The following is a 27,573-nucleotide window of genomic DNA, read 5'->3' as shown; positions in this document are numbered from 1 at the left end:
GTGGGGCTATTTGAAGCTCTACACAACTTATTTGCCTTTTCCCTATGCATCTCTTTATCTATGTCCTTTATAATCCTTTTTCCCTGTTTTCTGTTTAGTTTGAGAAACTCTCATTCCTTAGCACAGGATGGCCTCAGATTTGTGGTAATCCTTCTGCCTCAGCTTCCCAAATGTAGGATTATAGGTATGCAGTACCATAGCTGGCTGTAATATCTTTGTAATAAGCTCATACTTTATTTTTTTGAAACAGGTTCTGGTTGACCTGGAATTCAGTATATAAACTGGGCTAGCCTTGAATTTGTGGTAATTCTCCTGTCTCTGGCTCCGTGTGCTGGAATTACAGATGTGTACCATCACACCTAATTTAAACTAGGAAATGTAAAGACTCCTTGAGTTCTAGCAAAATAAATCAAACTAGGAGGGTGTCAGGGACTATTGGTTTATAACTAGTTGATAAGAAGCATGGGTAAAACAACCTGGGAGTTAGGGTAGCATTGGGAGTGGGCCAGTTAGAATACCCCCCCACACATGCACACACACACACAGAGTCTGATGCTAGAAGCATAGAGGGTTAGGAGGAAACTGAACTTCTTTCTTCTTATATCAAGGTTTTTTTTTTTTTTTTTTAATTCCAGCCAATGGGAACTGAGTTAGAGATTTTTTAATTAAATGTTTATTTTTTTATATTAATTACAGTTTATATAGATACTTTTTTAAAAGCATCTGGAAAGTCTGACTGGTTACTCTTTCATTCTGCAGTTGTCTCAGGTAACCGATGGCCATGCAAGAAAAATATCCAAATGACAGGTCTCCTCATGCTGCTTCACCAGGTGAGTGGTCTTCATGTATTGAATTTTGGCTTCTGCTGTTTCAGAGAGAGAAACCCAGAGAGATATGTAGGTGTGTGCTCTTGTGCATGTGGAGTCTAGAGGCTAACTGTTTTGTCTTTGAGACATAGTTCTGAGTGAAATCAGGGAAGAATAAACAGCATGAATCACAGGCTTCTACTCATGTGCTACTCTGTAAAGATTGGAATTCTTGAGCCATCTCTTACACCGTCACAAGAGACCTGGGAATTTATCTCTAGAATGGATTGACAAGCTTTTGAAAGGTCAATAGACGTACAGTGTAGGTATATGAAGTATGTTTGCTAAGCATACACACTTAGAGAGATGGGATTTACTAGAGGAAGCAAATTTAAGATCAGAGTAGTAAAATAACTTGATTTTTTTTGAAGTATTTGTCAGGAAATGACATTTTTTAAAATTCAACTTAAATGTATGATTTATTTAACTTGAAAGCCTTACAGTACCTGGCTCACAGTAGACAGCTGGTACATGTTTATGGTATCCTCTTAGGTTTGTTTTCTTCATTTTTATTTGCGTGCATGTGCCGTGGAGGTCAGGTAGCAACTCTCAAGAGTCATTCTCTCCTGCCACCTTGTGGGATCTGGGGATCAAACTCAGCTTGCCAAGGTTGTACCCAAGTGCTTCTACTCCTGAGACTTTTTGTTGGCCAGCGTGCTTCTCGTACACAGTAGGCATCGTGATAAGCCTCCAGATAACTTCCAGTTCATTCAGTGCTTATCTGCTATTTATAGGTAAATTTAATAGTGATCACATAGGTGGTGCAAGTATTTGCAAGAAAGCAATCCCTAACAAAGTTCCCTGCCTTTTTAATGGTGTCTTCAGTAGCATGTCTTTCAGATTAATAATGGTCTTTAAAACAACCCAAGCACATACACACAAAAGGGTTTTGTTTGGTTTGGTGCTGGTAACAGGGTCTTGGGGTCCTGGCTGACCTGGAATTCACTATATGGACCAGTCTGATCTTAGACTTGAGGTAATTACTGTATGCCACCACACCTAGCTATACAGAGCTGCTGGTAGGACATGTGACTTAAGGACAAGCTGGTCTGAAACTCCATTTGTAGCCAGGGATGACCTTAAGTCCTGATCCTTCTGCCTCCACTTTCTAAGTGCAGGGATTATAGGTGTGAGGTACCATACCCAGGTACAAAAATATAGTTTAAGTAACTCACATGGGACACACTCGCAGAACACACACTAAAATATGCCAGATAAAGTGGGCATGGTGGTACAGTTTTAATCCCAGCACTCAGGAAGCAGAAGTGAATCTCTTGCATTTGAGGCTAGCCTGATCTACAGAGCTAGTTCCAGGACAGCCAAGGCTACACAGAGAAACCTTGCCTTGTTAAAAAAAAAAAAAAAAAAAAAGGGAAAGAGGAAAAAAAAGATAATTTCAAGTTAGACTATAAACCCGCCACAGAGGGCCTCTGAAAGGCTCTGCCCTGCAGACTATCAAAGCAGATGCTGAGACTTAAGGCCAACTGTTGGGCAGAGTGCATGGAATCTTATGAAAGAAGTGGGAAATAGTAAGATCTGGAGAGGACAGGAACTCCACAAGGAGAGCAACAGAACCAGAAAATTTGAACACAGGGGTCTTCCCAGAGACTCATACTCCAACCAAGTAGCATGCATGGAGATAACCTAGAATCCCTGCACAGATGTAGCCCATGGCAGTTCAGTGTCCAAGTGGGTTCCATAGTAATGGGAAGAAGGACTGCCTCTGACATGAACTGATTGGCCTGCTCTTTGATCACTCCCCCCCCCCCCCCCGAGGGAGGAACAGCCTTACCAGGCCACAGAAGATGACAGTGCAGCCACTCATGATGAGATCTGATAGACTAAGATCAGAATGAAGGAGAGGGGGACCTCCCTTATCAGTGTACTTGGGGAGGGGCATGCCTGAAGAAGGGGGAGGAAAGGTGGGATTAGGAGGGGGGAGGGAGGGGTTTATGGGGGGATACAAAGTGAATAAAGTGTAACTAATAAAAGTTAAAAAAAAAAAGATAATTTGAAGTTGGACTATAACTCAGATAGTAGGAGTCCTTAGAAAAAGGCTGCCTTCAGGAGAAACTAAAGGTATGTATTGGAAGTAGAAGGTGACGGTAGGGAAGAAAAGGGGGTAAAAGTGGCAGAAGCACTAAGCCTGAAAGAAGGAAGGTAATTTGTGTTAAGAGATCATTTGCCTGCTTCTAGACCAAACAGTCTAAAGAACCATATCTTCCATGGTTTAATTTTGGTATAAATTAAATGGAGGATAAGTAGCTGCTGGTGCATTTGTTTATGTGGATCTTCAGATACAACTTTAAACATTCAAAGTGGTTTAAAAAATCATCTAAGTGTAAGCTGAGCAAGATGTGTGCATCCCACACGCATCTCTTGGGAGACAGGTAGATCCCAGGTTCAAGGCCACCCCTCAGCTGTGTGTGCAATCCTGAACCTGCCTCAAAAGAGAAATAATATAGTTGAGGTTTTCTGTTTGTTTTGGTGTTGCTAAGCTTTGAGTCCTGAGCTTTAAAGATGCAAGACAAGCGTTCTACCACTGAGCTACAAAGAAAGAAAAAGAAAAAAAAAATAAACAAGTGAGAAAAACAAGCCAGTACTGGGAGTATACACCTGTAACACCTATAGCACCCACACCTGAAGCCAAGCCAGGAGGGTCTAGAATTTGAAGGCATAGGTGACATTGTCTCAAAAACAAAAGTTCTTTGGATTTAAGTTTTTTCTTTTAATGAAGTGTGTATGTATGTGTGTGAGTATATGTACATGAGTGCAGAGGCCAGGCCAGGCCATGCTCGAAGAAGGTGCCAGTCCCCCTACAGCTGATGTCACAGGTAGTTTGAGCTACCCAAAGGGCTAGGAGCTGAACTTAGGTCCTCATCGAGAGCAGTATGTGCTCTTAACCACTGTCCATGGCATGTTGATTTTAAAATCCTAATCTAACATATCTACTAGAATATACTCTGAAGTCAACTCATTTTTCTTTCTGCTCAGAAATTAAAAGTGTTTTCTTTAAATATTTTACATTAAAAAGGTTTTTAAAAAAGATTTTATGTGTTTGAATGTTCTGTCTGCATGTATATCTGGGTATCAAGTACATGCATGATGCCCTTAGAGGCCAGAAGAGAACATCAGATTCAGTGGAACTGGAGTTACAGATGTTTGTGAGCTGTCATATAAGTGCTAAGCATCAAATATGGGTCCCCTGGAAGAGCTGCCAGTGCTCTAAATTCCTGAGCCATCTCCAGCCCCTTACCTTGTTTCTTTGTATTGTCCTTAAGATTCCTTCCTTCCTTCCTTCCTTCCTTCCTTCCTTCCTTCCTTCCTTCCTTCCTTCCATATGCAGGTAGGTATAACTGAGGTAGAAGAATGTAGCTCCAGGTGTTTAGTTCATTACTCCATGCTTTTGTCATACAGGGCTAATGACACAACTAGATTAAGTACCAATTCTCTGAAAAGGGGCCATCTTGGGAAATCTTGAGCCTCAACAATGTAGACAGACAGTAAAGGAATTACACGTGAAATCCCCTAAATAGAAATTTACTGACTTTACCCCCCCCCCCCAAAAAAAAGTACTTTATTGAGTTTCATCAATTGTTCACACTAAAGTGAAAAATGCCTCTCTTATAGGTTCCAATGTGATTCAAAAAGGCAATTCTCTGGGAACTGAATGGCAGACACCAGTTATCTCAGAGGCCTTTAGGAGCCGCTTCAGCCGCTGCCCAAGTATAGCTGACAGTGGGGACACAGCCATTGGAACGTCATGCTCAGACATTGCAGAGGGTAAGGTTGGATTTGTGATTTGATTGTCAACATATGTTATCATTTTCAGTTTGAATCCCTCATATACTGTCATTTACAGAATGATCATAAGGCAGGCTATTCAGTCATAGAATCTGAATAACCGTAACTAATCTCAAGTTTATTTCTTAATATCACCAAATTTGCTGTCTTACTATGGTGTGAGTACACCGACCTGTTTTTTAGTTTTTGTTTTTATGGTTCTAGAGATTGAGCCTGGAGCCTCACACATGCTGGACAGATGTTTTGCCATTCAGACATAGCCCTGGCCTGTTTTTTTCATTCATAGCCTCTTTTCCCTTCTTTAATCTAGCCCTGTTTGTGCTCTTCCCATTCTCAGTTGTGCTGCTAGATCTTCCAGTTTTACTATTATATATGTTCCAGTAATCCTACAAGACTTTCCCCCCCCCCTTTTCTTTTCTGGTTACCTTCCATATAACATTTTTTGTCTTTAATATCTTTGCTACTTGTTTTTTCACTTATGGGCCAACTGCCTATCAGTACTTTACAAGGCATTTAGATGGGTCATAGAAGTTAGAAGATCTAATGATAATAATTACTATTTATGGGGCCAGACCTTTAATCCCAGAATTTGGGATCAGAGGCAGGCAGATCTCTTGAGTTCAAGGCCAGCCTGGTCTGGTTTACTGAGTTCAGGACAACCAAAGCTATATACTAAGATCCTGTCTCATAAAAACAAACAAACTGGGGTCTGGGGAGATGGCTCAGAGGTTAAGAGCAGATTAAATAAATACATAAATTTATTAAGGGGTTCCAAGGGAGGAATGTACCATACATAGCAAGCCTCTTTATCAAAAAACAAACAAGCAGGGCTGATGAGATGGCTCTTTGGGTAAAAGTGCAACCTGAGTTCTATACCTTGAATCCATGCAAAGGTGGAAGGAGGGAATGACTCCACAATGCTGCCCTCTTTTCTTCCACATATGCACGATGGCACACATACCTGCAAACACATTATGTACATATATAGTGGTAATAATAATATCAATAAATTGTTTTAAAATTTAAAACATGTTTGTTTAGGGTCTCATAGCTCTGTAGTCAGCAATTAGAGGGAAGATCACAAGTTCATGATCATTTTTAGCTGTATAGTGAGTTTGAGGCCAACCTGGGCCCTTATTGTAAGAAGGTAAGAGTAGGGAAGAAAAATGATGAAAATGCCCCCCTCCCAAGTTTTTGTTTGTTTGTCTTTGAGACAGGTTTCTCTGTATAGCCCTGGCTATCCTAGAACTCACTCTATAGAACAGGTTGACTCAAACTCAGAGATCCATCTGCCTTTGCTCCTGGGTGCTGGGATTAAAGGTGTGCCCCACCACCATCTGGCCCTTTTTTTTTCATTATTTATTTTAATTTTATGTCCGTTGATGTTTTGCCTGCATGTATATGTGTGTGAGGCTGTCAGATCTTGGGAGTTGCAGACAGTTGTGAGCAGCCATGTAGATGGGTATTGGGAGTTGAAGCCAGGCCCTCTGGAAGAGCAGTCAGTGCTCTCAACTGCTGAGCCGCCTCTCCAGCCCCGCCTGGCCCATTTTTGTTTTTATACTGTGACTCTGTGTGTATTGTTGGACATCAGATTGAGGGCTTGTAGATGATAGGCAAATATTCTACTGTTGGGCTATACTAACCCAGTTCCTATGCCTCACGGTTATTATTATTAATTTTTGAGACAGTGTCTCATGAAGTAGCCCAGCTGATCGCAAAGTCAGTTGTAGCCAAAGATAGGAGTACAACTGATGGAATTACATACAGGCGTTTCCTACTCTATCCAATCCAGCTTGATAATTTTTTGTTTTTTGTTTTAAATAATTTATTTTAATTTTATGAACATTGATTGGTGTTTTGCTTGCACTTATGTTGTGTGCAGAGCCCTTGGAACTGAAGTTACAGACAGATGTGAGCTGTCGTGTGGGTACTGGGAATTGAACCCAGGTCCTCTGGAAGAGCAGCTCAATCTCTCCAACCCCTCCCCCCAATCCGATATTTTAATTAGCCTTTTTAGATTTTAAAATTTTGTGTTATGGATGCCCAACCAGTCAAATCTGTGCAAATATCCCCGACCACCCCCTGTCCCATGCCCCATTTACACTGCTTTTGGTCCCAATTGCTTCATAATAGAATTATTCAATGCATAGTTGCTGAGCTGACACAGACTATCATCCTTGATAACCAGTGTGGAATGTAGTCAGAACTGATTGATTTTTAGCAGTGGCTGACTCTTGTCATACAATGAAAGGAGGGTTGCTAAAAAGAATGAACTGCCTTTTGAGGGACAGGATGTGACTAAGATATTTAGAATTATAGCCTTGAAATATCAAAAGCTCTGTGATTTGGGGAACTGTGGCTTTCTATACATAAAAATCCATAAACTAAATCTGGAGTGCCTTTGAAAGTCATAGAATATATAGTGCAAGTTGAAAATAAGTATTGCTATTCTCTTTCAAAATATTCTAAAAGACAGTTCAGACTTCAGGGGTGACTTGACTTGATAATTTAAAGCCTGGGTCTGGGTTCACTGCCTTAGCAGCACTACAGTCTCAGTGTCCTCTATTACTGTGCTGTGAGAACGGGACAGCTTTGTGTGTTTTTTTATTATTATTTCATTTATTTTTTTTTATTGAAAAAATTAACTTTACAACCCTGTTGCAGCCCCTTCCTTCCGCTCCTCCCAGCCCTGCTCTTCTACCTTCTTCCTCTTTCCCCCTTCCTCTTCTCCTCAGAAAAAGGGATCCCCACACCACCACCAACCTGCCCTGGCACATCAAGTCACATCAGGACTGAGCTCATCCTCTTCTGCTGAGGCCCAACATAGCAGCCCAGCTAGGGGAAAGTGATACAGAAGCAGCCAACATAGTCCATGTCAGAGACAACCCCCACTCCAATTGCTAGGCTACCCTCTTGAAGACCGAGTTGCCCATCAGCTACATAAGTGTAGAGGACCTTGGTGCATGCTGATTGGTTGGTGGTTCAGTCTCCGTGAGCCCCTGTGGTCCTGGTTAGTCGAGTTGAATCTCTTGGTCTTTTTGTGGTTTTTTGTTTGTTTGTTTGTTTTTTGTTTTGTTTTTTAATTAATCAATCATCACAGGTTATTTACTTTGTATCCCATCCATAGCTTCCTTCCTCATTCCCTCTCAATCCCATCTTCCCTGCCCCTTTCCAAATCCACTGCTAGGGGAGGTCCTCCTCTCCTTCCATCTGACCCTAGCTTATCAGGTATTTTCAGGACTGGCTGCCATGTCCTCCTCTGTGGCCTAGCAAGACTGTTCCTCCCTCAGGGTCTTGTGGAGTTCTTGTCCCCTCTGGGTCCATCTATCCTTCTCCCATCTCTTCCACAAGACTCTCCAAGCTCCACCTAATGTTTGACTGTGAGTCTCTGTTTCTATCCACTGCTGGGTGGAGCCTCTCAGAGGACAGTTGTCCTGGTCTCCTATCTGGTAGTCCCAGATGGCTACTGGTCTCTGGGATTTCAGGTAGAGCTGGGACCTGGGAAATGGCATGCACTTGGAGGGCACTGGGAAGGCCTCACTACTGCTGGGTTTGCCCGGAACTTGTCTTTGCTTTTAGTGTAATCTTTGATATACCTCCAGGATAACCTGAATATAGGAAGTTATATACTTCACAGAAATTACAAGAGATAATTTGTTTTGGGTGTGTTTGTTGTTACTTGTTTTGGTTTTGGAGATGTTTTGTTTTGAGACAGGGTCTAAGGATATAGCTCGGGCTAGTTTCCAGCCAGCTATATAGCCCAGGTGGGCCTCAAATAAATACAAGTCTAGTCTGAAGAAAAAAAAAAAGTTTAGTACAGAAAAGTAGGCAAGTGGACAACAAAATACAAAACAAAAGATTTCTGTATTTACCCACTGGAGCATGCTCAGTGTGCTAGGGTGAAACCTGAGAGTTACTAAGAATAACTTCGAATGTGCAGGCAGTCGGCTGTGGGGTGAGGGAGAAAGAACAGTCCTGACTCAGATGCATGCTCCTGCCCTGGACCCTCAGCACCGTGTGTCTCTCCTAGATTCAGGTAGTTTGGACTCATTGTTTACTTTCATTGAGGAGCTTTTGGAGGTCAGAGGGCTTTGGCACTTCTTAGAATGAGTTTCATTTTTATTAGATTAGATTATAATTAGATTTGTCCAGCTTCTAGAAGAGTAAGACCTAAAAGAAAGTGAGTTTTGTACAGTTTTCAGCTTTGCTTGGTGATCACCAAGAGTTTGTTTTTTTGTTTTTTAATATAAAAGACATAATACAAATTAAAAGTTGAAGTCATTGTTGTCTTTTGTTGGCATTTGAGATACTGGAACATAAACTTCTCAAATTGTTGTGTCTTGCTTGATTTTCTTTCTCTCTTAGGGAGCAAGAGTTTACTCTGTAGCCATGGCTTTCCTAGAACTGTCAGTATAGCCCATACTGGCCTCAAACTCAGGATAATTCTTCTGCTTCTATCTCCTAAGTGCTAGGATTATAGGCATGAACCACCCACTACTTCCAGCTCCTACCTGCTCTTTTTGATAGCACTATCTCTACTTGGTCTGAAAACAGAGAACATCTGGCATAGCGATCAAATGAGAAAACTTGCTGCTTTAATTTTGACTCACGGAAGACTCTTCTCTCCACAGATTTTTGCAGCTCAAGTGGCAGCCCTTCTTTCCAGCCAATCAAAAGCCACATAACCATTCCAACAGCCCATGTGATGCCTTCTACTTTGGGGGCCTCTCCTGCCAAACCAAATTCTACACCTTCTGGGCCTTCTTCTGCTAAACTTCCCTTGTCAGGGTTGGCTGAAGGTGTGGGCATGACAAGAAATGGAGACTTTGGTGCAGTGAAACGCTCTCCAGGCCTATCAAGAGATTTCATGTACCTCCCTAGTGCTGCTGGAGAGAATGGGGTTCAGCAGTCCTGGTTTCCAGCAGTAGGCCATGAACGAGAGGGAGAGATGAGGAAGTTTGATATTCCTAGCATGGAGTCTACCCTTAACCAGCCAGCCATGGTAGAGACATTATATTCAGATCCACATTACCGAGCCCACTTTCCCAACCCCAGATCTGATACAAATAAAGATGTATACAAAGTATTGCCAGAATCCAAGAAGGCACCAGGCAGTGGTGCAGTATTTGAGCGGAATGGACCACATGCTGGCAGCAGTGGGGTGCTCCCTTTGGGACTCCAGCCTGCTCCTGGGCTTTCCAAGTCACTGTCCTCTCAGGTGTGGCAACCAAGTCCTGACCCTTGGCATCCTGGAGAACAATCTTGTGAACTCAGTACTTGTCGACAGCAGTTGGAATTGATTCGTTTACAGATGGAACAAATGCAGGTAGAGAACCATTGCTTGCATTTTGCATGTTGCGTTCCTCTTTAAACTTCATAACCTTTGTCTTATAAGTTTTAGGGCTTTTATTTGTTTTGTTTGGGTGGTTTTTTTTTTTGTTTTGTTTTGTTTTTTTTTTTTTGAGTCAGGGTTTCCGTATTAAGCCCTGGCTGTATTATGTGAGTATCAGAGTGTGGCTTTGTACATACGAGTGCAGTGACCGAAAAGGCCAGAAGAGGGTATTGGATCCCCTGGAACTGGAGTTAAAGGTAGGTGTGAGCCACCTAATAGGGGTATGAGAGACTGAACTCAGGGCCTCTGGGAGAACAATACCTGCTCTCTAATTACAGAGCCATCTCTCTAGCCTACTTTGCCCTTAACAGGTTTTAACTCTAAAGAAAACATTTGTTAGTAAAGATGACAGTTGTAGACCGGAAATGAAAATGTAGTTATTGGCCATGAAACTTGTCAGCGGTCTGATGAAAAGACCAAATATATTTTCTGAAGTAGAGAATTACAACAGAAAGCTCAAAAAGTTGGGGCACTAGCATACAGAATTGTATTTAATTCTCAAAGCATTTGATGAACTAATGGTAGAAACTTAACAGACTTGTAGAATAAATCAGCTCGGGGATTTATTCTACAAAAGGGTCACAAAAAGGGTTAAGTTGCAGAACTAAGGATTAAAGATCATCTTTTTTGGTTTTGTTCGTTTTTGAGACAGGGTCTCTCTATGTAGTCCTGTTGTCCTGGAGCTTGCTGTATAGACCAAGCTGGTCTTAAACTCACAGAGAGCCACCTGCCCCTACCTCCCCAGTCTTGGGATTAAAGGTCATCACACTCAGACCTAAAGATCATCTTTGAGAGGTCAGTGAGATTGGTCAGCAGGTAAAGGCACTCCTATACAAGCCTGGAGCATGAATGCCATCTCTAGAACCCATGTAAAGGTGGAAGGAGAGGGCCAACTGCAAGTTGTCCTCTTGGCGTCAACATATGTCCTTCCTCCTCTCCACCCCCCTCTCTTTTTCTCTCTCTCTCACACACAGACACAACCAACATTTGAAGCTGGATGTGGTATGCTAGACCCTGCCTCCAAAAAACAGCAGGATCGGAAATGGGGAATCTCTTTGAACTCTTGGTTGATTTTTTTTGTTAAGCTCTTCTCACTCCTTCATGCTGCTGAAGAGTGAGAAGGAAGGATTCAAGGAGTATTCTCCTTCCCTGATCTCCCGATATAATAACTGACCTTAGAGACTAGAGACTTTCTGAGCAGAGGTTAGTTGGCAGACATCTCCCTGACAAGTTCTTTCCAATCATGCATTAGAGCCAAAATTATTTTTAAAACTTTGACTTTGAGTCAGACTAGACCTTGTTTTCCAATCCTGAGTACTACTCAGATGTTTCCAGGTACCTGTGGTCAAGTTCAAACCTCTCTGGCCTGTTTGTCCTCCAGCTTCAGAATGGAGCCATCTGTCACCATCCTGCTGCTTTTGCTCCTTTGCTGCCCACATTAGAGCCAGCACAATGGATCAGCATCTTGAACAGTAATGAGCATCTCCTAAAGGAAAAAGAGCTTCTCATTGACAAGTAAGATGGCAGGGGTGCTGTAAGACCAGACTATTCTCTGGCAGGTCCCTCCAGCTGCGCCTAATGAGGTTTTCTTGAGGCAGGGGTGTGCATGTCCCCCACTTTACCCCGTATTCAAGCCCATGCCTTGCCTCAAGGTAGAGCCTGGTTGATGGGCAGCTTGGTCTCTGCAGGGGCTCTATGGAGGGAGGGCACACAGGGGGTGATTGGTTCATTGCAACTAATCTTTCCTCATTCTTTGTTTCCTTTTTTTTCATTTGATACTACCCTCTCAGCAAAATATAATGGCCAGCATACATTCATGTATAGTGGTGTAGCATATCATATATAGCTATATAGCTGCCTTCTAAAATGTCTAGAGTCAAGGTCTAAGGATTGTTACCCTTCTAATCTAAGGAAAGGGGCTCATATTGTAAAGGGTTAATATCAAGATCTCAAATCTGACTGTTGGCTTTTGCAGGCAGAGGAAACATATCTCTCAGCTGGAGCAGAAAGTACGAGAGAGTGAATTACAAGTCCACAGTGCTCTTTTGGGCCGCCCTGCCCCCTTTGGGGATGTCTGCTTGTTGAGGCTACAGGTAAACATAGCCTACCCAGGATAGCACTCTCCTTACTATAATTTAGTGTTTTTCCCTGTGCTTAGATATCCAGGAAATACAAAAGAAATCAAATGACAAAGGTGTTCTGCTCTTAAAAAGTAAACAATTAGGGAGGGGGCTACAGCTGGGATACAAAGTAAATAAACTAATTAATATAAAAAATAAAAATTTAATTAAAAAATAAACAATTTTTTACAAGTAGTTACAAGTAGTTGTAAGTTATTTTGTGGATGCTAGAATCACACCTAGGTCCTCTGGAAGAGCATCCAGTGCCCTAACTGCTGAGCTATCTCTACAGCCTCATTCTTACAGGTCTTTTGTTGGTTTATCTTTTTTTTTTTTAATTTATTTGTTTGTTTGTTTTATGTATGTTAGCGCTCTGGTTGTATGTACACCTGCATGCCAGAAGAGGGTATCAGATCCCACTACAGATGGTTGTGAGCCACCACATGGTGGCTGGGAATTGAACTCAGGACCTCTGGAAGAGCAGGCAGCGCTCTTAGCCACTGAGCCAGCTCTCCAGTCCCTTTCTTTTAGTTTTAGTTTTTGTTTTTGAGACAGGGTTTCTCTTTGTAGCCCTGAGTGACCTGGAACTCTCTGTAGATCAGGTTGGCCTTGAACTTAGAGATCTGCCTGCCTCTGCTTCCCAAGTGCTGGGATTAAAGGTATATGCCACCACTGACTGCCCTTCATTCTTAGAAGTCTCAATCTGCCAGCCCGACTAAATAGTGTCAGAGGCAGTGGGAGATTTAGAGCTGTTCTCATATTTATTGTTTTATATCTAGGAACAGCTTAAAGAAAACCATTTTCTCACAGAGGTCACTGTGCATTAGGGTTGAAAAGGAATGTGTTTTGTAGACTAAAATTTGTCCTCTTTGAGTGATGAATATTAGATTATTGTATTGAGGCCTGTTCGAACTAATAACCAGATAATGTCTAATTTACTGATGTTAACAAATATAAGTAGAGGTAGTCAGTCCTCAAGCCTGAGTCTTGTGATGGTTTGTCTGTGGTCTTCCTTATCTCCTTGGGTATTGCTATGGAGTTTGATTTGATTTAATTGTATTTCTATTTTATGTGCATGGGGATTTTGCCTGCCTGTATGACTATGTACCATATGTTTGTCTGGTGCCCTTTGGAGGTCAGAAGGGGACTTCATATCCCCTGGAACAGGAGTTACAGATGGTTGTGAGCTGCCATTTGGGTAGTGGGAACTAAACTAGGGTCCTCTGCAAGAGCAGCCAGTGCACTTAACCACTTTGACAGCTCTGTAGCCCCAGTATTGCTGTTAAAACAGTGGTTCTCAAATTTGAGTGCATATCAGAGTCACCTGAAGGACGTATGTCCACACGGATCACTAGGCCATGCCCCTAGCATTTCTGATTCAGTGAGCCAATGAGTAAAGTTCCAAAACTTAACAAATTCCAGTAACACATGATACTGACTCTCTTGGTGCTAGAGAGGAAGCATTACCTGAAGTTTGAAGCCATTGACCTAGAGTGTGATGGGAAATGTATAACTACAGGGAGCCAATTACAAATTAAGAATATTTTTGGCAGGAGTTGCAGCGAGAGAACACTTTCTTACGGGCACAGTTTGCACAGAAGACAGAAGCCTTGAGCAAGGAAAAGATGGAGCTTGAAAAGAAACTCTCTGCTTCAGAAGTTGAAATTCAGCTCATTAGGGAGTCTCTCAAAGTGACACTACAGAAGCATTCGGAGGAGGGGAAGAAGCAGGAGGAGAGGGTGAGTTGAGAAGCTGTTGGCTCTAGACCACAGGGGAGTTAGCAGTCAGCCCTTATAGTCTCATCCGTTTCTAGTATGTTCTCCTAACCAGGAGAGGCAGTTAGGTGAGACTCTTCGTTGATGTCTCTCCCAGGGACATTCTTTCTACTTGATTCCCACCAGACTCCTCAGGGAAGGTTCCTCACTAAGACAGGTTCTCGTGTGCTGGCAGCTCTAGAGAAGAACCAGCCCAGGCAGTTGTAACACATGGCACATTGCAAGAGTTTAGATGTCTGTGTTAAACTTAACTCCATTCAGTCTGGTTTCTCTTCACCCTACGGAAAAGTAGAGAAAGAGTTCATGTTTGCAGCTAGATTATGAGTTTGTCAGTGCTCTTAGAAATCCTTAGGATAAAATTGGTCACCATTGGGGAAGGTCTTTAAAATTTTGGGTTTCTGTTGGTACTCCAATTCCCAGCTTTCTCCATAAATGTTCTTAGCTCTGGGCTACCTGAATAAAAACCAGTTACAGTAGATTTGTATACCAGGCTGGCCTCAAACTCACAGAGATCCACCTGCCTCTGCCTCCTGTGAGTACTGGGATTGCAGGGGTGTGCCACCACACCCAGTTTGAATACAGCTTTTTGAAACTACCTTAGGTGCTCTTTATCCCTACCCTTGACTGGAAAGTTCAGAAATGTTACCTGTGCAGTTGATGTTCCAAATCCAGATGGTACAAGTTGCTTAGCTTTCTGTCTTCATTACAGTAGAAAAATATGCATAGCACCAAGGGCAGTCACTGAAAAATTGCTCATAGCCTTAGAAGAATACATGGAAACGGACTTTTGACATTTCTTTTACTAGGTAAAAGGTCGTGATAAACATATCAATAATTTGAAAAAAAAATGTCAGAAGGAATCAGAGCAGAATCGGGAGAAGCAGCAGCGAATTGAGACATTGGAACGATACCTAGCTGACCTGCCCACCCTAGAAGATCATCAGAAACAGACGGAACAGGTAGCAGCAATCTCTGGCTATACTGGGAGTAAGCAGGAAGTGGCCAGGCAAGGGGATGGTCTCATTGTCTCTGACTTCTTGAAAGGCATATCCCAAAGGAGGCATGTCTAGCTCGATTCACAACTGCTTGCATGTTTGTTTGTTTTTTTCAGTTTGAGATACAGTTTTTCTATGTAGTCTTGGCCATCCAGGAACTTGCTGTGCAGACCAGGCTGGCCTCAAATTCACAGAGATCTACCTGCCTCTGATTCCTGATTGCTGGGTTCAAAGGTGTACACTACCGTGCCAGACTTGTTTTTTTTTTCCTTGGAGACAAAGTCTCATGAAAAAGCCCTGGCTGTTCTAGAATCACTACAGAGAGCAGACTGGCCTGAAGTCACAGAGATCCACTTGCCTCTTGCTGGGATTAAAGGCACGCACTACCACAACCAGCTTACAGACTTCAGTGTTTGAGATACCGACTCAGTCTTTCTTGGCTAAGAATGGGGTCCTGTCTCTTAGCTTAAGGATGCTGAGTTAAAGAACACAGAACTGCAAGAGAGAGTGGCTGAGCTGGAGACTTTGCTGGAGGATACCCAGGCAACCTGCAGAGAGAAGGAGGTTCAGCTGGAAAGCCTGAGACAGAGAGAAGCAGAATTCTCCTCCATTAGGTAATGCCCTGTGTACTTGAGGGGAGGAGCATAGTTCTTGTGCAGTGTTAACCCTTAGTCTTTGACAGTGTTGCTTTTGAGTGAATGTACAAAACCCCTCTCAGAACTTTGTTTTTTCTGGATTGTGACTAATAGGAAAGTTGCTGATGGGCAGGAAATTTAATTTGTCTTCGTAGTATGGTGGGGGTTTTATCATAGTGTGATTGGGAGAACCCATCTCAGTGACTAACATAAAATAATCCTTGAGAGCCAGGCATGGCGGTGTATACCTTTAATCACCGCACTTCCACTTGGGAGACAGAAGCAGGCAGATCTTTGTGAGTTCAAGGCCAGCCTAGTCTACATAATTCCAGACCAACTAAGACTATATAGTGAGACTGTCTCAAAAGAAAGGAAAATAATTTGTAGTGTAGGATATGAGATCATCTATATTTTTCAGCAGTGAATCTTGGTGTAAAGGCCTAGGGATTATGCACATTTTGAGTCTGTAAGCTGGAGGCCAGCAGAAGCATCTGTTTCTTTTTCTTTCTTTTTTTTTTTTTTAGCATCTGTTTCTTATCAGCCCTCAGAATTGATTTTTTGTTTTGTTTTGTTTTCCAGTGGGGGATATGTTTGAGACATATCTTAAGGTCTTACTCTGTAACCTTAACTGTCCTGGAACTCACAAAAGATCCACCTGCCTCTTCCCTGCAAGTGCTAGGATCAGACGTGTGAGTCACCACTCCTAACCCTCAGAATTGTTGTTGATTGCTAGGATAGTCTCTGAGAACAGAAGAAGATACTATGGTTTACTCTCAGGGTATCTTGGGAGTAAATAACAATTTCTGAACAGCCGCTTCTTGGAGTGAAAATTTCCAGTAGGTAGATTAGATTTCTCATCCTGTGTTAAAGCACAGTGATCCTCTTGTTTACCTCAGTGATGGATAGTGTTAGAAGTGATTATGAGGGACCAGTTGGAGGAAGCATTGTTGGAACCAGAATTGGAGGGTTGTTGTAGTTTCAGCTCTGTTGCTGTGATGAAAATACACTGACCAAAAGCAATATAGAGGAGGAAGAGATGTATTTCATCTTACTCTTCTAGTTTACAGTTCATTTAAAAATTTTATTTTCAATTATGTCTATGTGTCGGGGTGCTCATGTGTACACATGGGTGCAGCACCTATAGAGGCAGCATCAGACCCCCTTGGGGCTGGGGTGCCAGGGTTGTGAGCTGCCCGACACAGGTGTTAAAGACCAAAGTCAGGGCCTCTGCAAGAGCAGTATGCTTTCATAATGGCTGAACTGTGTCTCCAGCCAAGCTAGATTTCTTTCTTTTTTCGTTTTTTAACTAAATTTTTATTTTTTATATTAATTACAGTTTATTCACTTTGTATCCCAACTGTAGCCTCCTCCCCCATTTCCTCCCAATCCCACCCTTCCTCTCTCATCTCCCATGCCCCTTTCCAAGTCCACTGATAGGGGAGGTCCTCCTCCCCTTCCATCTGACTCTAGCTTATCAGGTCTCCTCAGGACTGGCTGTATTGTCCTCCTCTGTGGTAAGGCTGTTCCCCCCTCAGGGAGAGGTGGTCAAAGCAAGCTAAATTTCTTACGCAGTCCAAGACCACATGACTAGGGATGGTACTTCCCACAGCCACTCTGATCTAGAAAATTCTTCATCCAGTGCTTTGAGGGTTTCTCAAAGTGAGTTCCCTTAACCTCATTTTAGGCTGTACCACGTTAGCGATTAAAAGCTAACTTAGGACAGGGACAAAGATGGCCCTGCCCTATATAATATGCACGGGGGGTGGGAGATATGCTTTGTTTTGTGACAGGGTCTTGCTCTGTATTCCGGCATGACTTAATATTGGCTGTAATCTGGCAAATCCCTCTGTCTCTGTTTTCTGGTACGTGGTAGAATTTTGGGCATATACACCATGCCCAGCTAAAAGAGTTCTTACGTGTTTTTCAAAATTTATATTTTAATACCAAAACAAAGCATACAAGGGCCTTTGCCAAATAGAGACCTGATGGTATACTGTGTAGATTCTGCCTCCTAGTAAATGAAACAGTACACTCAGGGACCCCTGTATCACACCATCGTCATCTGTAGGTAGGAGGCCGTGACTGTTTTCCTCCAAAGACATAGTAAGTAACAGAACTGAGTGTGACAAAAGCTACAGTGGTTCTGATTTCATAGTCCTAGAAGAAGACATTGTCTTTCAGCTTGCAAGATAAACAGTCTGTGGAAGAAGCCAGTGGAGAAGGCCTCAAAGTGGAAATGGAATCCCAGCAGAAGGAATGTGATTCCCTCCGAAAGGTGATTAATGGTATCTGGGCTCTGGCCCAGGTAGGCTGGGAGGAAAGAAGAGATTGTATACTGGGAAGGAATCAGGAGTTCCTGGCCTTAAGCTACCTAGGGTTTGCGCCTAAGAGCTTTCTTCCTTCTGAGAAGCCAGCCCTGTATATTAAGTTTGCATTTTAGGTATTCAGTCTTAGATGATCAGGAATATACACAAAAGTTAGGGCAATGAAAACCAAACTGGTCAAATGAACCAAAATAGTCACCAAAGTCCAGGTGCACTACAGTCATGGTTCAGGTCTTGGAGACACTGCAAATATTGATCAAAATGTTATAGCCGCTGAGGTAGCTCAGTTTCTCAATTCATCAAATAATAGAGATCCAGTAACCTGCTGTTACAGGTTCCTGGTGGTATATGCCAATAACCTGCAGGTTAGGTTAGCAAAATCATCCAGAAATGGTTCAGAGGCTATGTGAGCTCTTGACTCCTAGAAAGCTGCCACTGTTTAGGATTTCTTCTTGGATGGACACTGTGACCAAAGCTCTAAATCCATACCCAATAGTAGCCCTGGATAGGGAGTCCCATTAAGTTGAATTTGTCCTTTTCGGAAGAACCTCCGTGTGTACTGGGAGTTACTTCCACTGACCAGTCATTAGGTGAAGGTCCTCCACCTTAGAAGTGCTCATGGGGACTTTTGCATTCCATTGTAAACCTCTGTTAAGTCCAGAGCATGGCATCACAGGAGTGTGAAAGTACATAAAAAAGATCAGGACTTCAGGTTTCTGTAGGTTGTGCCAACTAGTCCTGGTCTCATAATGGACTGTAGCTGATCTTGGATCAGAGATCCTCATCTAGTCCCTTTTTCACATCAGCTCTGTGTTTGAAACCTTTCTTGATAACTTTGCCTTTCAGATTGTGGAGAGGCAACAACTGAAGATAGAGCAGCTGCACTCTCAAGTCCAGGTAAGCAGGACGCTTTGGCCCACGGTGGATGGAAGTGACCTGATGGAGGCTTGGACTTCAGCTTAACATTTTATTCCTTTCTCTGCTATGTCATTTGCTTGTTATTTGCAATACAGGCTTCTGAGCCTCCTGTCTCATTGAGAGAACAGATACGATAGAAGTTTCAGCACAGTTCTCTGAGATCAAGGCTCATATCACCTTAGAGGAGTGAACTCAGGAGAGTCAGTGCGAGGAAAGGAGGTTAAGGACCAGTTTCTGGAGATCCTGAGGAACATCAAGTTTAAACATACACCTGCAAGCAGTTTGATACTGTTGAAGAACCGTTATGTACTGCTTACCAGTGAGGATACATTTTGAGAAATGTGTAGTTAGATGATTTCATCTTTGTGAACATTACAAAATATACTAAGATACTTCATTACTAGACTGTATCTTACAAGACCTCATTGTCTTATATGTAGTCCATATATGTAGACCAACCATCCTTATGCAGTATGTTGAGTTTAAGGTAGTGAGTGGAAAGCAGAGCATAAGAGATTATGGGAAGTTCTTGTCTGTCCTACACTGTTAGCTTTTGCATGTATGCATTCCCATTGCCTGGTGCCCGCAGCAGTCAGAAGGGGTGTCACATCCCCTAGGACTGTAGTCACAGATGGTTATGAACCATGTGTGATGTGTGTGCTGGGAATCAAACTGTTAAGAATAGCAAGTGCTTTTAACTGCTGCGCCACCTCTCCAGATCCCTGCCGTGTTAACATTTAATCTTTAGTGGGTGATGGGAATCTTACTAGAACATTTAGTTTATGGTGTGGTATGTGAGGCTTACAGTTCAGGCTCAGCTGGAAGCTTGGCATCCTGTGAAGAGGCAGCAGAAAATCTAGTGAGGTGATGGAGGGATGTGGAATAAGGCATCATAACAGGGAAGAGGTGTAAGACAGATAGAAGGAACACTTAGAAGGAATCAGTGGCTGGCAGGAGTAGGGACCTGAGGAACAGTAAAGAACCACACAAAGCATGGTCTCCAACCAGTGATAGCTCCTGGTTCCTATTTTGGGCCAGAGTAGGAATGTTCATTAATTGCATTCTCTGAGAAATCTTGTGAGATAGATTCACTCAGGATTTTTTGAACTCTAAAAGGTTTTACACCATGGCTGGGGATATGGATTAGTGGAAAGAACATTTTTTTGTGTGTCAGGAACAGAGTTCAGACCCCAGCACCAGTGTAAATGCTAGGTGAGCCCACCTGTAATTCCAGTGCCAGGAGTCAGCCAGACCTAGGACCCCTGGAGCAAACTGACTTGCTGAATTGTCAGCACTGGGCTGAGGTGAGAGACCTTTCCTCAGTACACAGGAAGGAGAGGAATCAAGAAAAGACACATCAGCCAGGCAGTGGTGCTGTACACCTTTAATCCCAGCACTCAGGGAGGCAGAGGCAAGTGGATCTCTGAGTTCAAGAGCAGCCAAGGCTACACAGAGAAACCCTGTCTTGAAGAAGACAAACAAAAACAAAAAAAACCCCACCAATCTCTGGCCTCCACACAGAGTACACAAGTGCATGCTTGCTTGCACATGTGCAAACACACATTTGGCTCACACACACATATATATATGGAGAAAATAAAAAGGGTTTCACACCAAACTGTTGAATTGCACTGAGGAAAGCTGAAGGCCACAGGTTTCCCTTTTCCAGTTATGTCTGTGTACTTCATCTCTTTCAGTTCTTGTCAGGAAGTAGTCAGACCGGATGGGCATTTAAAATGCCATAGTTTTAGTAGTTAATGGCTTATTGGGTGGAAGGGCTTTAATCAGTGGTTCCCAGCCGTGGGTGTGACCTCTTTGAGGTCGAACAACCCTTTCACAGGGGTTACCTAAGACTGTTGGAAAACACAGATATTCACATTACAATTCATAACTGTTGGGGGTCACCACAACATGAGGAACTGTATTAGAGGGCATGGCATTAGGAAGGTTGAGAACCACTGGGCTGTTCTCATATAACCCTTAAAAGCTGTGTGGTAGGGTGGCACTTCACTGTGTAGTCCAGGTGAGAGATGATACCATGCCACTGAGACTTGTTACCCTGGGTGTGTTCTGCACAACACCTTCTGTGTGGTCTTTAGAGCCTAAAGCAAGAACTGGGTCAAGAAGAAGGAATAAGCCAGGCCTTGAGAGAGGAGGCACAGCGGAGGGAGACAGCCCTGCAGCAGATGCGCACTGCCGTGAAGGAGGTAAGCATTGACTAGTCCCGTAGAGCCTTCACAAAGCTAATTTCTCCCTTTGCCCACCCCATCCTTACCCTCTAAGAGTGTGAGAGGGGAGTAAGCTTCTTAGCAAAGGAATGAGTATATGTTAAAGGCTCTAGGCCTATCTTAGAGTGGCTGTAATCACCCAGGAACACTTTTCAGATGTGCGATTTCCTACTCCACTTCCTCCCCCTCAGTCTTTGTGCACCCACAGGCTTATGAGATTATAGGGGCGGGAGAGGTCAAGCTGATGATGGGTAGGGTGTGGCTGTGCATATGTAATCCCAGCACTTGGGAAGTTGAGACTGACTTCAAAGCAAGCCTGTCTCACACACAGCCCCAAATGAATCAACACTTAGTGGTACTCATATAGTGAATAGAATTGTCAGTAGGACCCAGTGAGTTCCCTGGCCAAGTGCCTAACATTGTTATATGGTCCAGTGTACATGAAGGGCAGAGACTGGAGATGGATGGTGTTTTGCCTGTGAGGTGTGGGTGTGTTAAGCTCTCAGGAAGAGAGAAGGCAGAGACAACCTCATGTGAGTAGCTGCTCTGTACAGGAAAGCCTGACTACTACAGTGAGAGCTTGAAATGTAGAATGCTAGAATTTCACCTCCCTGTTAAGGTGTAGTTGCCTTGGTAGGGCACTGGCCTTGCATGCATGAAGCTATAAACCTGGGGTAGAAGTATATAGTTGTAACTCGTAACATTTTGAAAGTAGAGACAGAAGGATCAGAAGTTCAAGCTTGTCCTCAGCTATGTAGGAAGTTTGAGGCTAGACTAGGCTATGTGGCTATGTGATACCCTGTCTCAAAAGGGGTAGCAGGGGTCAAGATGCCTTTCAGCTCTGGACCTTCAGGTCTCTTACTTTCCCAGCCAGGCACCCAGTGGCCAATAGCAGTCTTACTCTCCCTTGCCCCCTTCATTCCTCTGACAGCATGTTAGCAGGCTGGCTGGTGGCCACTTTTGTCAGGGTGGCAGGGAGAGATTGAAACCTGTGTCTCCTCAGATTTCACTGTTCACGTTACGCCATCTCTAATAGCCTGGCTAACAGAGCTGGCTGAGGGACTGGCTTCAGATAGAGTTCCGAGGGGGTGGTTCCTGGACCGAAACCTGAAGGCTGATGACTCAGATCCTGCTGAGGAATAGGTTCCTCTCCAGTGTTGGGTCCCTAAGGGCCTGGGCTCAGCCTACGCACAGGACACACTAGTCTTTGTAGAGGGAAAGGGGCTTGGGGAATATGGCACCAAGCCTTCATTGTGGATAACAATGAAGAGAGACAATGTTTATGACTAGGTTTCTTCTCCACGCACGTTCACACCCACATACATTCAAATTTACACAGATCCTCTGGCTTTCTTGGGTCTTAATCAATGTATCATGTTTGCTTAGCTCTCAGTACAAAACCAGGACCTGATTGAGAAGAATCTGACACTGCAAGAGCACTTGCGACAGGCCCAGCCAGGGCCCTCACCTTCACCAGACATGGCTCAGCTGGTATATGAGCTGCACCAGGAATTGGCCAGTTGCCTTCAAGATCTGCAAGCTGTATGCAGCATTGTGACCCAAAGAGCCCAGGGCCACAATCCTAACCTCTCTCTGCTCCTAGGCATTCACTGTGAGTCACCAAAAGAGCCTTCATTCTCTCTCCTCACCCAGCTTGCTATTCTTATGGTAATTGTGAACCAGGTGCATAGGCCTGGCCACTGCCTTGGGGGAGTTGTCAAAGTAAGTGTTCATTAAGTGTTTTACAAACAGGGCTCTTTAGAATGTGCTTGCTTGGAGGACAAACAGAAAGCAGGCCTTAGGCAACAAATTATCAGCACATTATTCCCAATTTGTTCTTTAAAAGTGTCATGTCCTTTTTTTTTTTTTTTTTTTTTTTTAAAAAAAAAAAAATAGCAACCTACCTTTCAGCTCTGGGTCTTCAGGTCTCTTAACTTTCCCAGCTACACACCCAGTGGCCACTCCCTTGCCCCCTTCCTACCTCTGACAGCATGTTAGCAGGCTGGCTGGTGGCCGCTTTGGTCAGGGTGGCAGGGAGAGATTGAAGCCTGTGTCTCCTAAATTTGGGGTTGTAGCTTGCAGTAGAGTCCTTGGTTAATATGCAAAGTCTTGGCTCAGTCCCCACTACTGGGGAAAGATGTGCCCCAGTATGAGCTGTAAGAACTGCTGTTTATTCTGCCTGTTCTGTGAGGTTTCAAATCACCTGATTGCTAACTCTCCTCCCCAGCCACCCAGCACCCAGGGACTCAGCTAGATTTGCAGAAGCCAGATGTGATCAGGAGAAAACTTGAAGAGGCTCAACAGCTGCGTCACGACATTGAGGACTTAAGGACCAGCCTGTCAGACAGATATGCCCAGGACATGGGGGAAAACTGTGCCACACAGTGAGGAGTGCCAGGGAGGATCTGGGCTGCTGCTAGCCTTGCCAGAGTGTTTCTGCCCTGGCAGTCCTGCCTTCTGCTGCTGCACCCAGAGGGGAGAGCCTGTATCTGGGACCAGTGTTGTGAGAAGTTTTGCTGTCCACTGGCTTTGTCTTATTTGGTTATGTTTCACCTGTTATCTTAACTCACTTTTAAAGGTGGAGTTACTAATTAACCTTTTTGCAGATTCAGCTGATAAAGTTCTCACAAATTGTTCCCAGCCCTAACCTGACATTAGAAGCAAACAGGCTGCTCACCTCCCCTCTCCATCCTCCAGGGTGGATCCATGTTCATTCCTACTCCATACGGTTGGTCCTGCTGATGCTCTATTAAGAGAGGCCTAAAGGGTTAAATAGGAGTAGCAACCTTTTGAAAAGAGTTCTCAGGCTCCATGTATCAGCCTTTCTGGGAACTCGGCTGGCTTTCTGGGGTTTCTCAGGTACCTGCTTCCTCAGGGCTGTTGTTCCCACAGAGGCCTCAGGGTTATCCACCCCGCAGCAAAGTCTCCACTAGGATTGCTAGCTTGGGGACTACAGCAGGGCCCCTCAGCCTGCAAGCTGTGCCATCTTTAACAGGAAAATCTGTTTAGGTACCTTGTGTCCCTGGAGCCCTTGGTATGTGGTCAGCTTAGCCTTTCTCCATTGCTTGGGCCTTCTGGGTAGCCCATTTGGGGTACCTAAGTGCAGACTCCTCTATGGTTGCCCTGTGGTTCTTGGGTTGGACAGAAGTTTCCCCTGGAAGGCCACAGGGCAACTGTCAAGTCACGCAGCTCACCCCTTCCCAAGGCTGGGGCCTGTAGCTAGCCCTCTGATTTGTGCCTCTAGTTTGGGATTGGGAGGATTTCCCTTAATTGCCCTGACCTTGAGAGTTCAGAGCACCTAGTATGAGTCAGTGCTAAGATAAAGTGTTCAGTGTTTCCTGGTGTTTTGTGTTTCTCTAGGGCCTTTGACCTTCAGCTTTCTGGTTTTTCTGATTTAGGGATCCTGATTTACGGATCATCGCAGTTTTGTCTGGTTGTTGGGCCAACCCTCAACCTTGTCTAGGTTGGAGTCAAGGGCCCTCTATGTATGAGGAGCAAAGTAGTTCAGGGGTGCAGAGGCAGCCATGACAGGAGTATTGCTAAGCCTCTGGGTTGTTTAAAGACCCCTGGACCTCCAGGGCCTGAGCGGGCCTTGTTACAGGTGTTTCACACGTTGGCGTTTTATTTGTGGAGTGGCTAAGCTTTCGGAGTAGCCACACCTGGCTGGCTACCCCTCAGCCTCTGGGCTCCTGCTTTCTAAAACCAGGACTTCCTGGTTGGTTTCCACCCTATGTCATTGGGAGCCCAGCCTCCGTGCTCACGGGTATTTTTCTTGGTAAAGTTTATAAAGTTATTTATATGAATCTTTGTTACGTCGACTGGTTTGCATTGCCTATTTTGATTACAGAATAAAACATTTAACAGACGCTTGTTTCCCTTGCCTCCCCGCACCCTACCCACCCTCGACTAGTCTGCAGTGACTGTAGGCAGGTCCCGATTTGTGTCTGAGTCTCTTCCCACTTCTGCTTTTCCTGTGGATAGATGAGGTCTCTGCTCACACTCTGTTGCAGAGAGCACCCCACCAGTCAGCTGTCACCCAAAGGTGCCGCAGACCTCCCGGAAGTCAGCAGTTTCTGGGTTTCTGTGGCTTTGAGGAAGTGAAACCAGATAGGCAGTTTGCCTCAGGGAGCAGCGGGATCATCTTCGGGACCATTACCTGTGTAGTAGCCCTGGAACCCTGAGGGGGCTATATTGAACCTAGCAGCTCGCTCCAAAGTTGGGATGGGTGCTAAACTCCCTTCCACCTCATCAGCTGATTTCTTTTTTTTTCAAGACAGTTTCTCTGTGTGTCCCTAGCTTTCTCTGGACTCCCTCTGTGGACCAGGCTGGTCTGGAACTCAGACATCAGTCTGCCTCTTCCTCTCAAGGGCAGGGATTACAGGCGTGTCATTTGCAACATCACTCCAAAACCAGTTGTGGACCTCTGTCAAGGGCCGCCAGGGGCTCTCAGGTCGTGCCACCCGCCTTTGCCCCCACACTAGTGAGCTGCCATCTGGCTCCTGAAGGGTGTGGCCCGGTCTTAGAGCCACCACCCTTTCTTGTCAGAGCCTGTTTGAGTAGAGCAGTAGGTGTTTTAGAGGAAGTGTCCTGGCTGCTCTGATCCCCAGTGTCCCCCCTCATCCCCCCCTCCCGCTCTTGGTCCCAGAACTTGAAAACTGACCCCCCGCCTTCCAAAGTTCCATGCCGAGCTGCACTGTTAAGAGACCTCCCGGAGAGGGTGGGGCAGTGCTGGGCACTGGACTCACAAAACCCTGGGAGACTCGGGGAAGCTTTTAGCCGAGCCGGCCGTGATTCTGCCTGCCTTCCCAGCTCCTTCTGCCTTTCGGGGCCTCCCCGGCCACACGCTGGAGCCCCGGCTCAGGAAGGGCTGATGGGGTAGCCAAGCATTTGCAGAGGACAGGGGTCTTCCTTGCTCCAGGCCACAGAGCGGGGAAGGGAGGGGGCCTCCCGCGCAGGGCGTTGCCGTGCAGGCCCCGCCTTACCCGCCTACGCAGCTCATTGGTTCCGAGCGCAGTGACTCGCGGGCGGAGCAGGAAGGAAACCGCTCCCAAGCGCCGAGGCACAGCCGCTCCCACCGTCCCTCGGTTGGTGTGCGTATCCCTCTTCCAGAAGCATGAGTGGCCTGCGCGTCTACAGCACGTCGGTGACCGGCTCTCGTGAAGTAAGTGTGTGCCTGGGGTGGCGCCCAGAGCGGGCGGGCGGTCCGCGACCGGCTCCCGGGAGCCGCCCCCACGATGGAGGCAGTGGGGTGCCGGGTATGGCCTCCCAGGTCTGGTCTGGGGTCGCTGCCCAGCCTAAACCTCTCCAGCAGGGAATCCCTCAGCATCCCCAGCATGAGCTGTCCACACTCATCCCCCATTATGGGGCCACCCATTCTTTTGCACCCCATCCCACCCCCGACCTCCTTAATCCCGCTTTCCCTCCACCGTGAGGCTGTGGAGGAGGGTATTTCTCCTGTAGGCCTGCTCTGGCGGAGTCCAGCTTCCCTGTCTTGCCCAGAACTTGACCATCTTCTCTTTCTGAAACTCCTGTAGTTCCCCTGTCATCGGTAAACCCTTCGTGGCCAGAACCTGCCCGCAGAGTGGGCAGGGCGACAAAAGCTGTTGCTCGCACCCGACCAGAGCTCCTCCATAAATCCTCCAGCCTGCCTGCCAACCCTGTCAATCCTCCACCCCTAGATCAAGTCCCAGCAGAGTGAGGTGACCCGCATCCTAGATGGGAAGAGAATCCAATACCAGCTACTGGACATCTCCCAGGACAACGCCCTTCGAGATGAGATGCGAGCCTTGGCGGGCAACCCAACGGCTACCCCACCCCAGATTGTCAACGGGAACACCTACTGTGGGGTATGGGGTTTGGGGTCTGGGAGGCATTGGCGTGCTGCAGCCAGGGTCAGGCCTGAGCGAAGCACCGGGGTCCCTGCATCTGCACTCAGGTCACTACCTCCTTCCTCAGGGCTATGAACTCTTCGTGGAGGCCGTGGAGCAGAACACACTGCAGGAGTTCCTGAAGCTGGCCTGAGTCAGGATGGTCATAGTCCTGACCCAGCTCCTCATGAGGACCTTGAAGGACCTTGTGACCAACTCCCTGTCATTCCTAATCTTCTGACCTTGGAGTCTCTCCCTAAAAACCTGGGCCCTTTCTGTAGCCTCCTCTCCTTCCTTTAGAGGCAACATTCCTTACTCACTAACTTGTTTCAGAGATTGTCTTAAGCAAAGCCACCATGCTGGCTGTCCCTAGCCAGGCCTTGGGGCTATCTCCCTGTCTGGCACTGCCTGATGGGTGTTTCTGTCGGTTCCATCAGCCAGAGCTCTGCCAAAGGCCCCGCATTCCCCTCTTGGAAGCATCCTAGAGACAATTAAATGCCCATTCCACTTGTGCTGTCTGTCTGGTTGTGTGTCCTGGCAGAGACAGGTGGTTCTGCCGGTACTAGAATTGTGCTAAAGTGTTGGTTGCCTCTACGTGTGTGTGTGTGTGTGTGTGTGTGTGTGTGTGTGTGTGTGTGTGTGTGTGTGT

General features: G+C 45.2%; 2 protein-coding genes across 3 annotated transcripts in view; both read left to right on the top strand.

The window, feature by feature from the left end:
- Cep85 (centrosomal protein 85) overlaps window positions 1-24,923 on the top strand; it is a 35,388-nt gene extending 10,465 nt beyond the window's left edge. For both annotated transcript variants that reach the window (XM_055611020.1, XM_055611021.1), the window contains exons 2-14: window positions 760-830; window positions 4,497-4,649; window positions 9,302-9,996; window positions 11,444-11,577; window positions 12,038-12,155; window positions 13,736-13,921; window positions 14,764-14,916; window positions 15,418-15,566; window positions 17,769-17,862; window positions 18,758-18,808; window positions 20,929-21,036; window positions 22,444-22,669; window positions 23,285-24,923. In XM_055611020.1, coding sequence (XP_055466995.1) covers window positions 776-830; window positions 4,497-4,649; window positions 9,302-9,996; window positions 11,444-11,577; window positions 12,038-12,155; window positions 13,736-13,921; window positions 14,764-14,916; window positions 15,418-15,566; window positions 17,769-17,862; window positions 18,758-18,808; window positions 20,929-21,036; window positions 22,444-22,669; window positions 23,285-23,445 — 2,283 coding nt within the window. In that variant the 5' untranslated portion in view covers window positions 760-775 and the 3' untranslated portion in view covers window positions 23,446-24,923. The remainder of the gene's footprint in view (window positions 1-759; window positions 831-4,496; window positions 4,650-9,301; window positions 9,997-11,443; window positions 11,578-12,037; window positions 12,156-13,735; window positions 13,922-14,763; window positions 14,917-15,417; window positions 15,567-17,768; window positions 17,863-18,757; window positions 18,809-20,928; window positions 21,037-22,443; window positions 22,670-23,284) is intronic.
- Window positions 24,924-26,069: 1,146 nt separating this feature from the next.
- On the top strand, window positions 26,070-27,435 carry Sh3bgrl3 (SH3 domain binding glutamate rich protein like 3). Its single transcript, XM_055611022.1, has 3 exons — window positions 26,070-26,218; window positions 26,736-26,903; window positions 27,013-27,435. Exons 1-3 carry the CDS (start codon window positions 26,171-26,173, stop codon window positions 27,076-27,078), a joined length of 282 nt encoding a protein of 93 aa, XP_055466997.1. The 5' UTR covers window positions 26,070-26,170; the 3' UTR covers window positions 27,079-27,435.
- The last annotated feature ends 138 nt before the right edge of the window (window positions 27,436-27,573 follow it).

The sequence above is a fragment of the Psammomys obesus genome, unplaced genomic scaffold, assembly GCF_907164565.1.
Source record: "Psammomys obesus unplaced genomic scaffold, mPsaObe1.curated_primary_1811, whole genome shotgun sequence".
Classification (NCBI taxonomy): domain Eukaryota; kingdom Metazoa; phylum Chordata; class Mammalia; order Rodentia; family Muridae; genus Psammomys; species Psammomys obesus.
Note: the sequence above shows the minus strand (reverse complement) of the source record. Positions and strands in the feature narration are given on the sequence as shown.

Bases quoted from the DNA above. Each gene is read 5' to 3' on its own strand.
- Sh3bgrl3 (XM_055611022.1), top strand. From the start codon at position 26,171: ATGAGTGGCCTGCGCGTCTACAGCACGTCGGTGACCGGCTCTCGTGAA. The intron at 26,219-26,735 runs GTAAGTGTGTGC...CTCCACCCCTAG, and splicing joins CGGTGACCGGCTCTCGTGAA to ATCAAGTCCCAGCAGAGTGA. The intron at 26,904-27,012 runs GTATGGGGTTTG...CTCCTTCCTCAG, and splicing joins ACGGGAACACCTACTGTGGG to GGCTATGAACTCTTCGTGGA.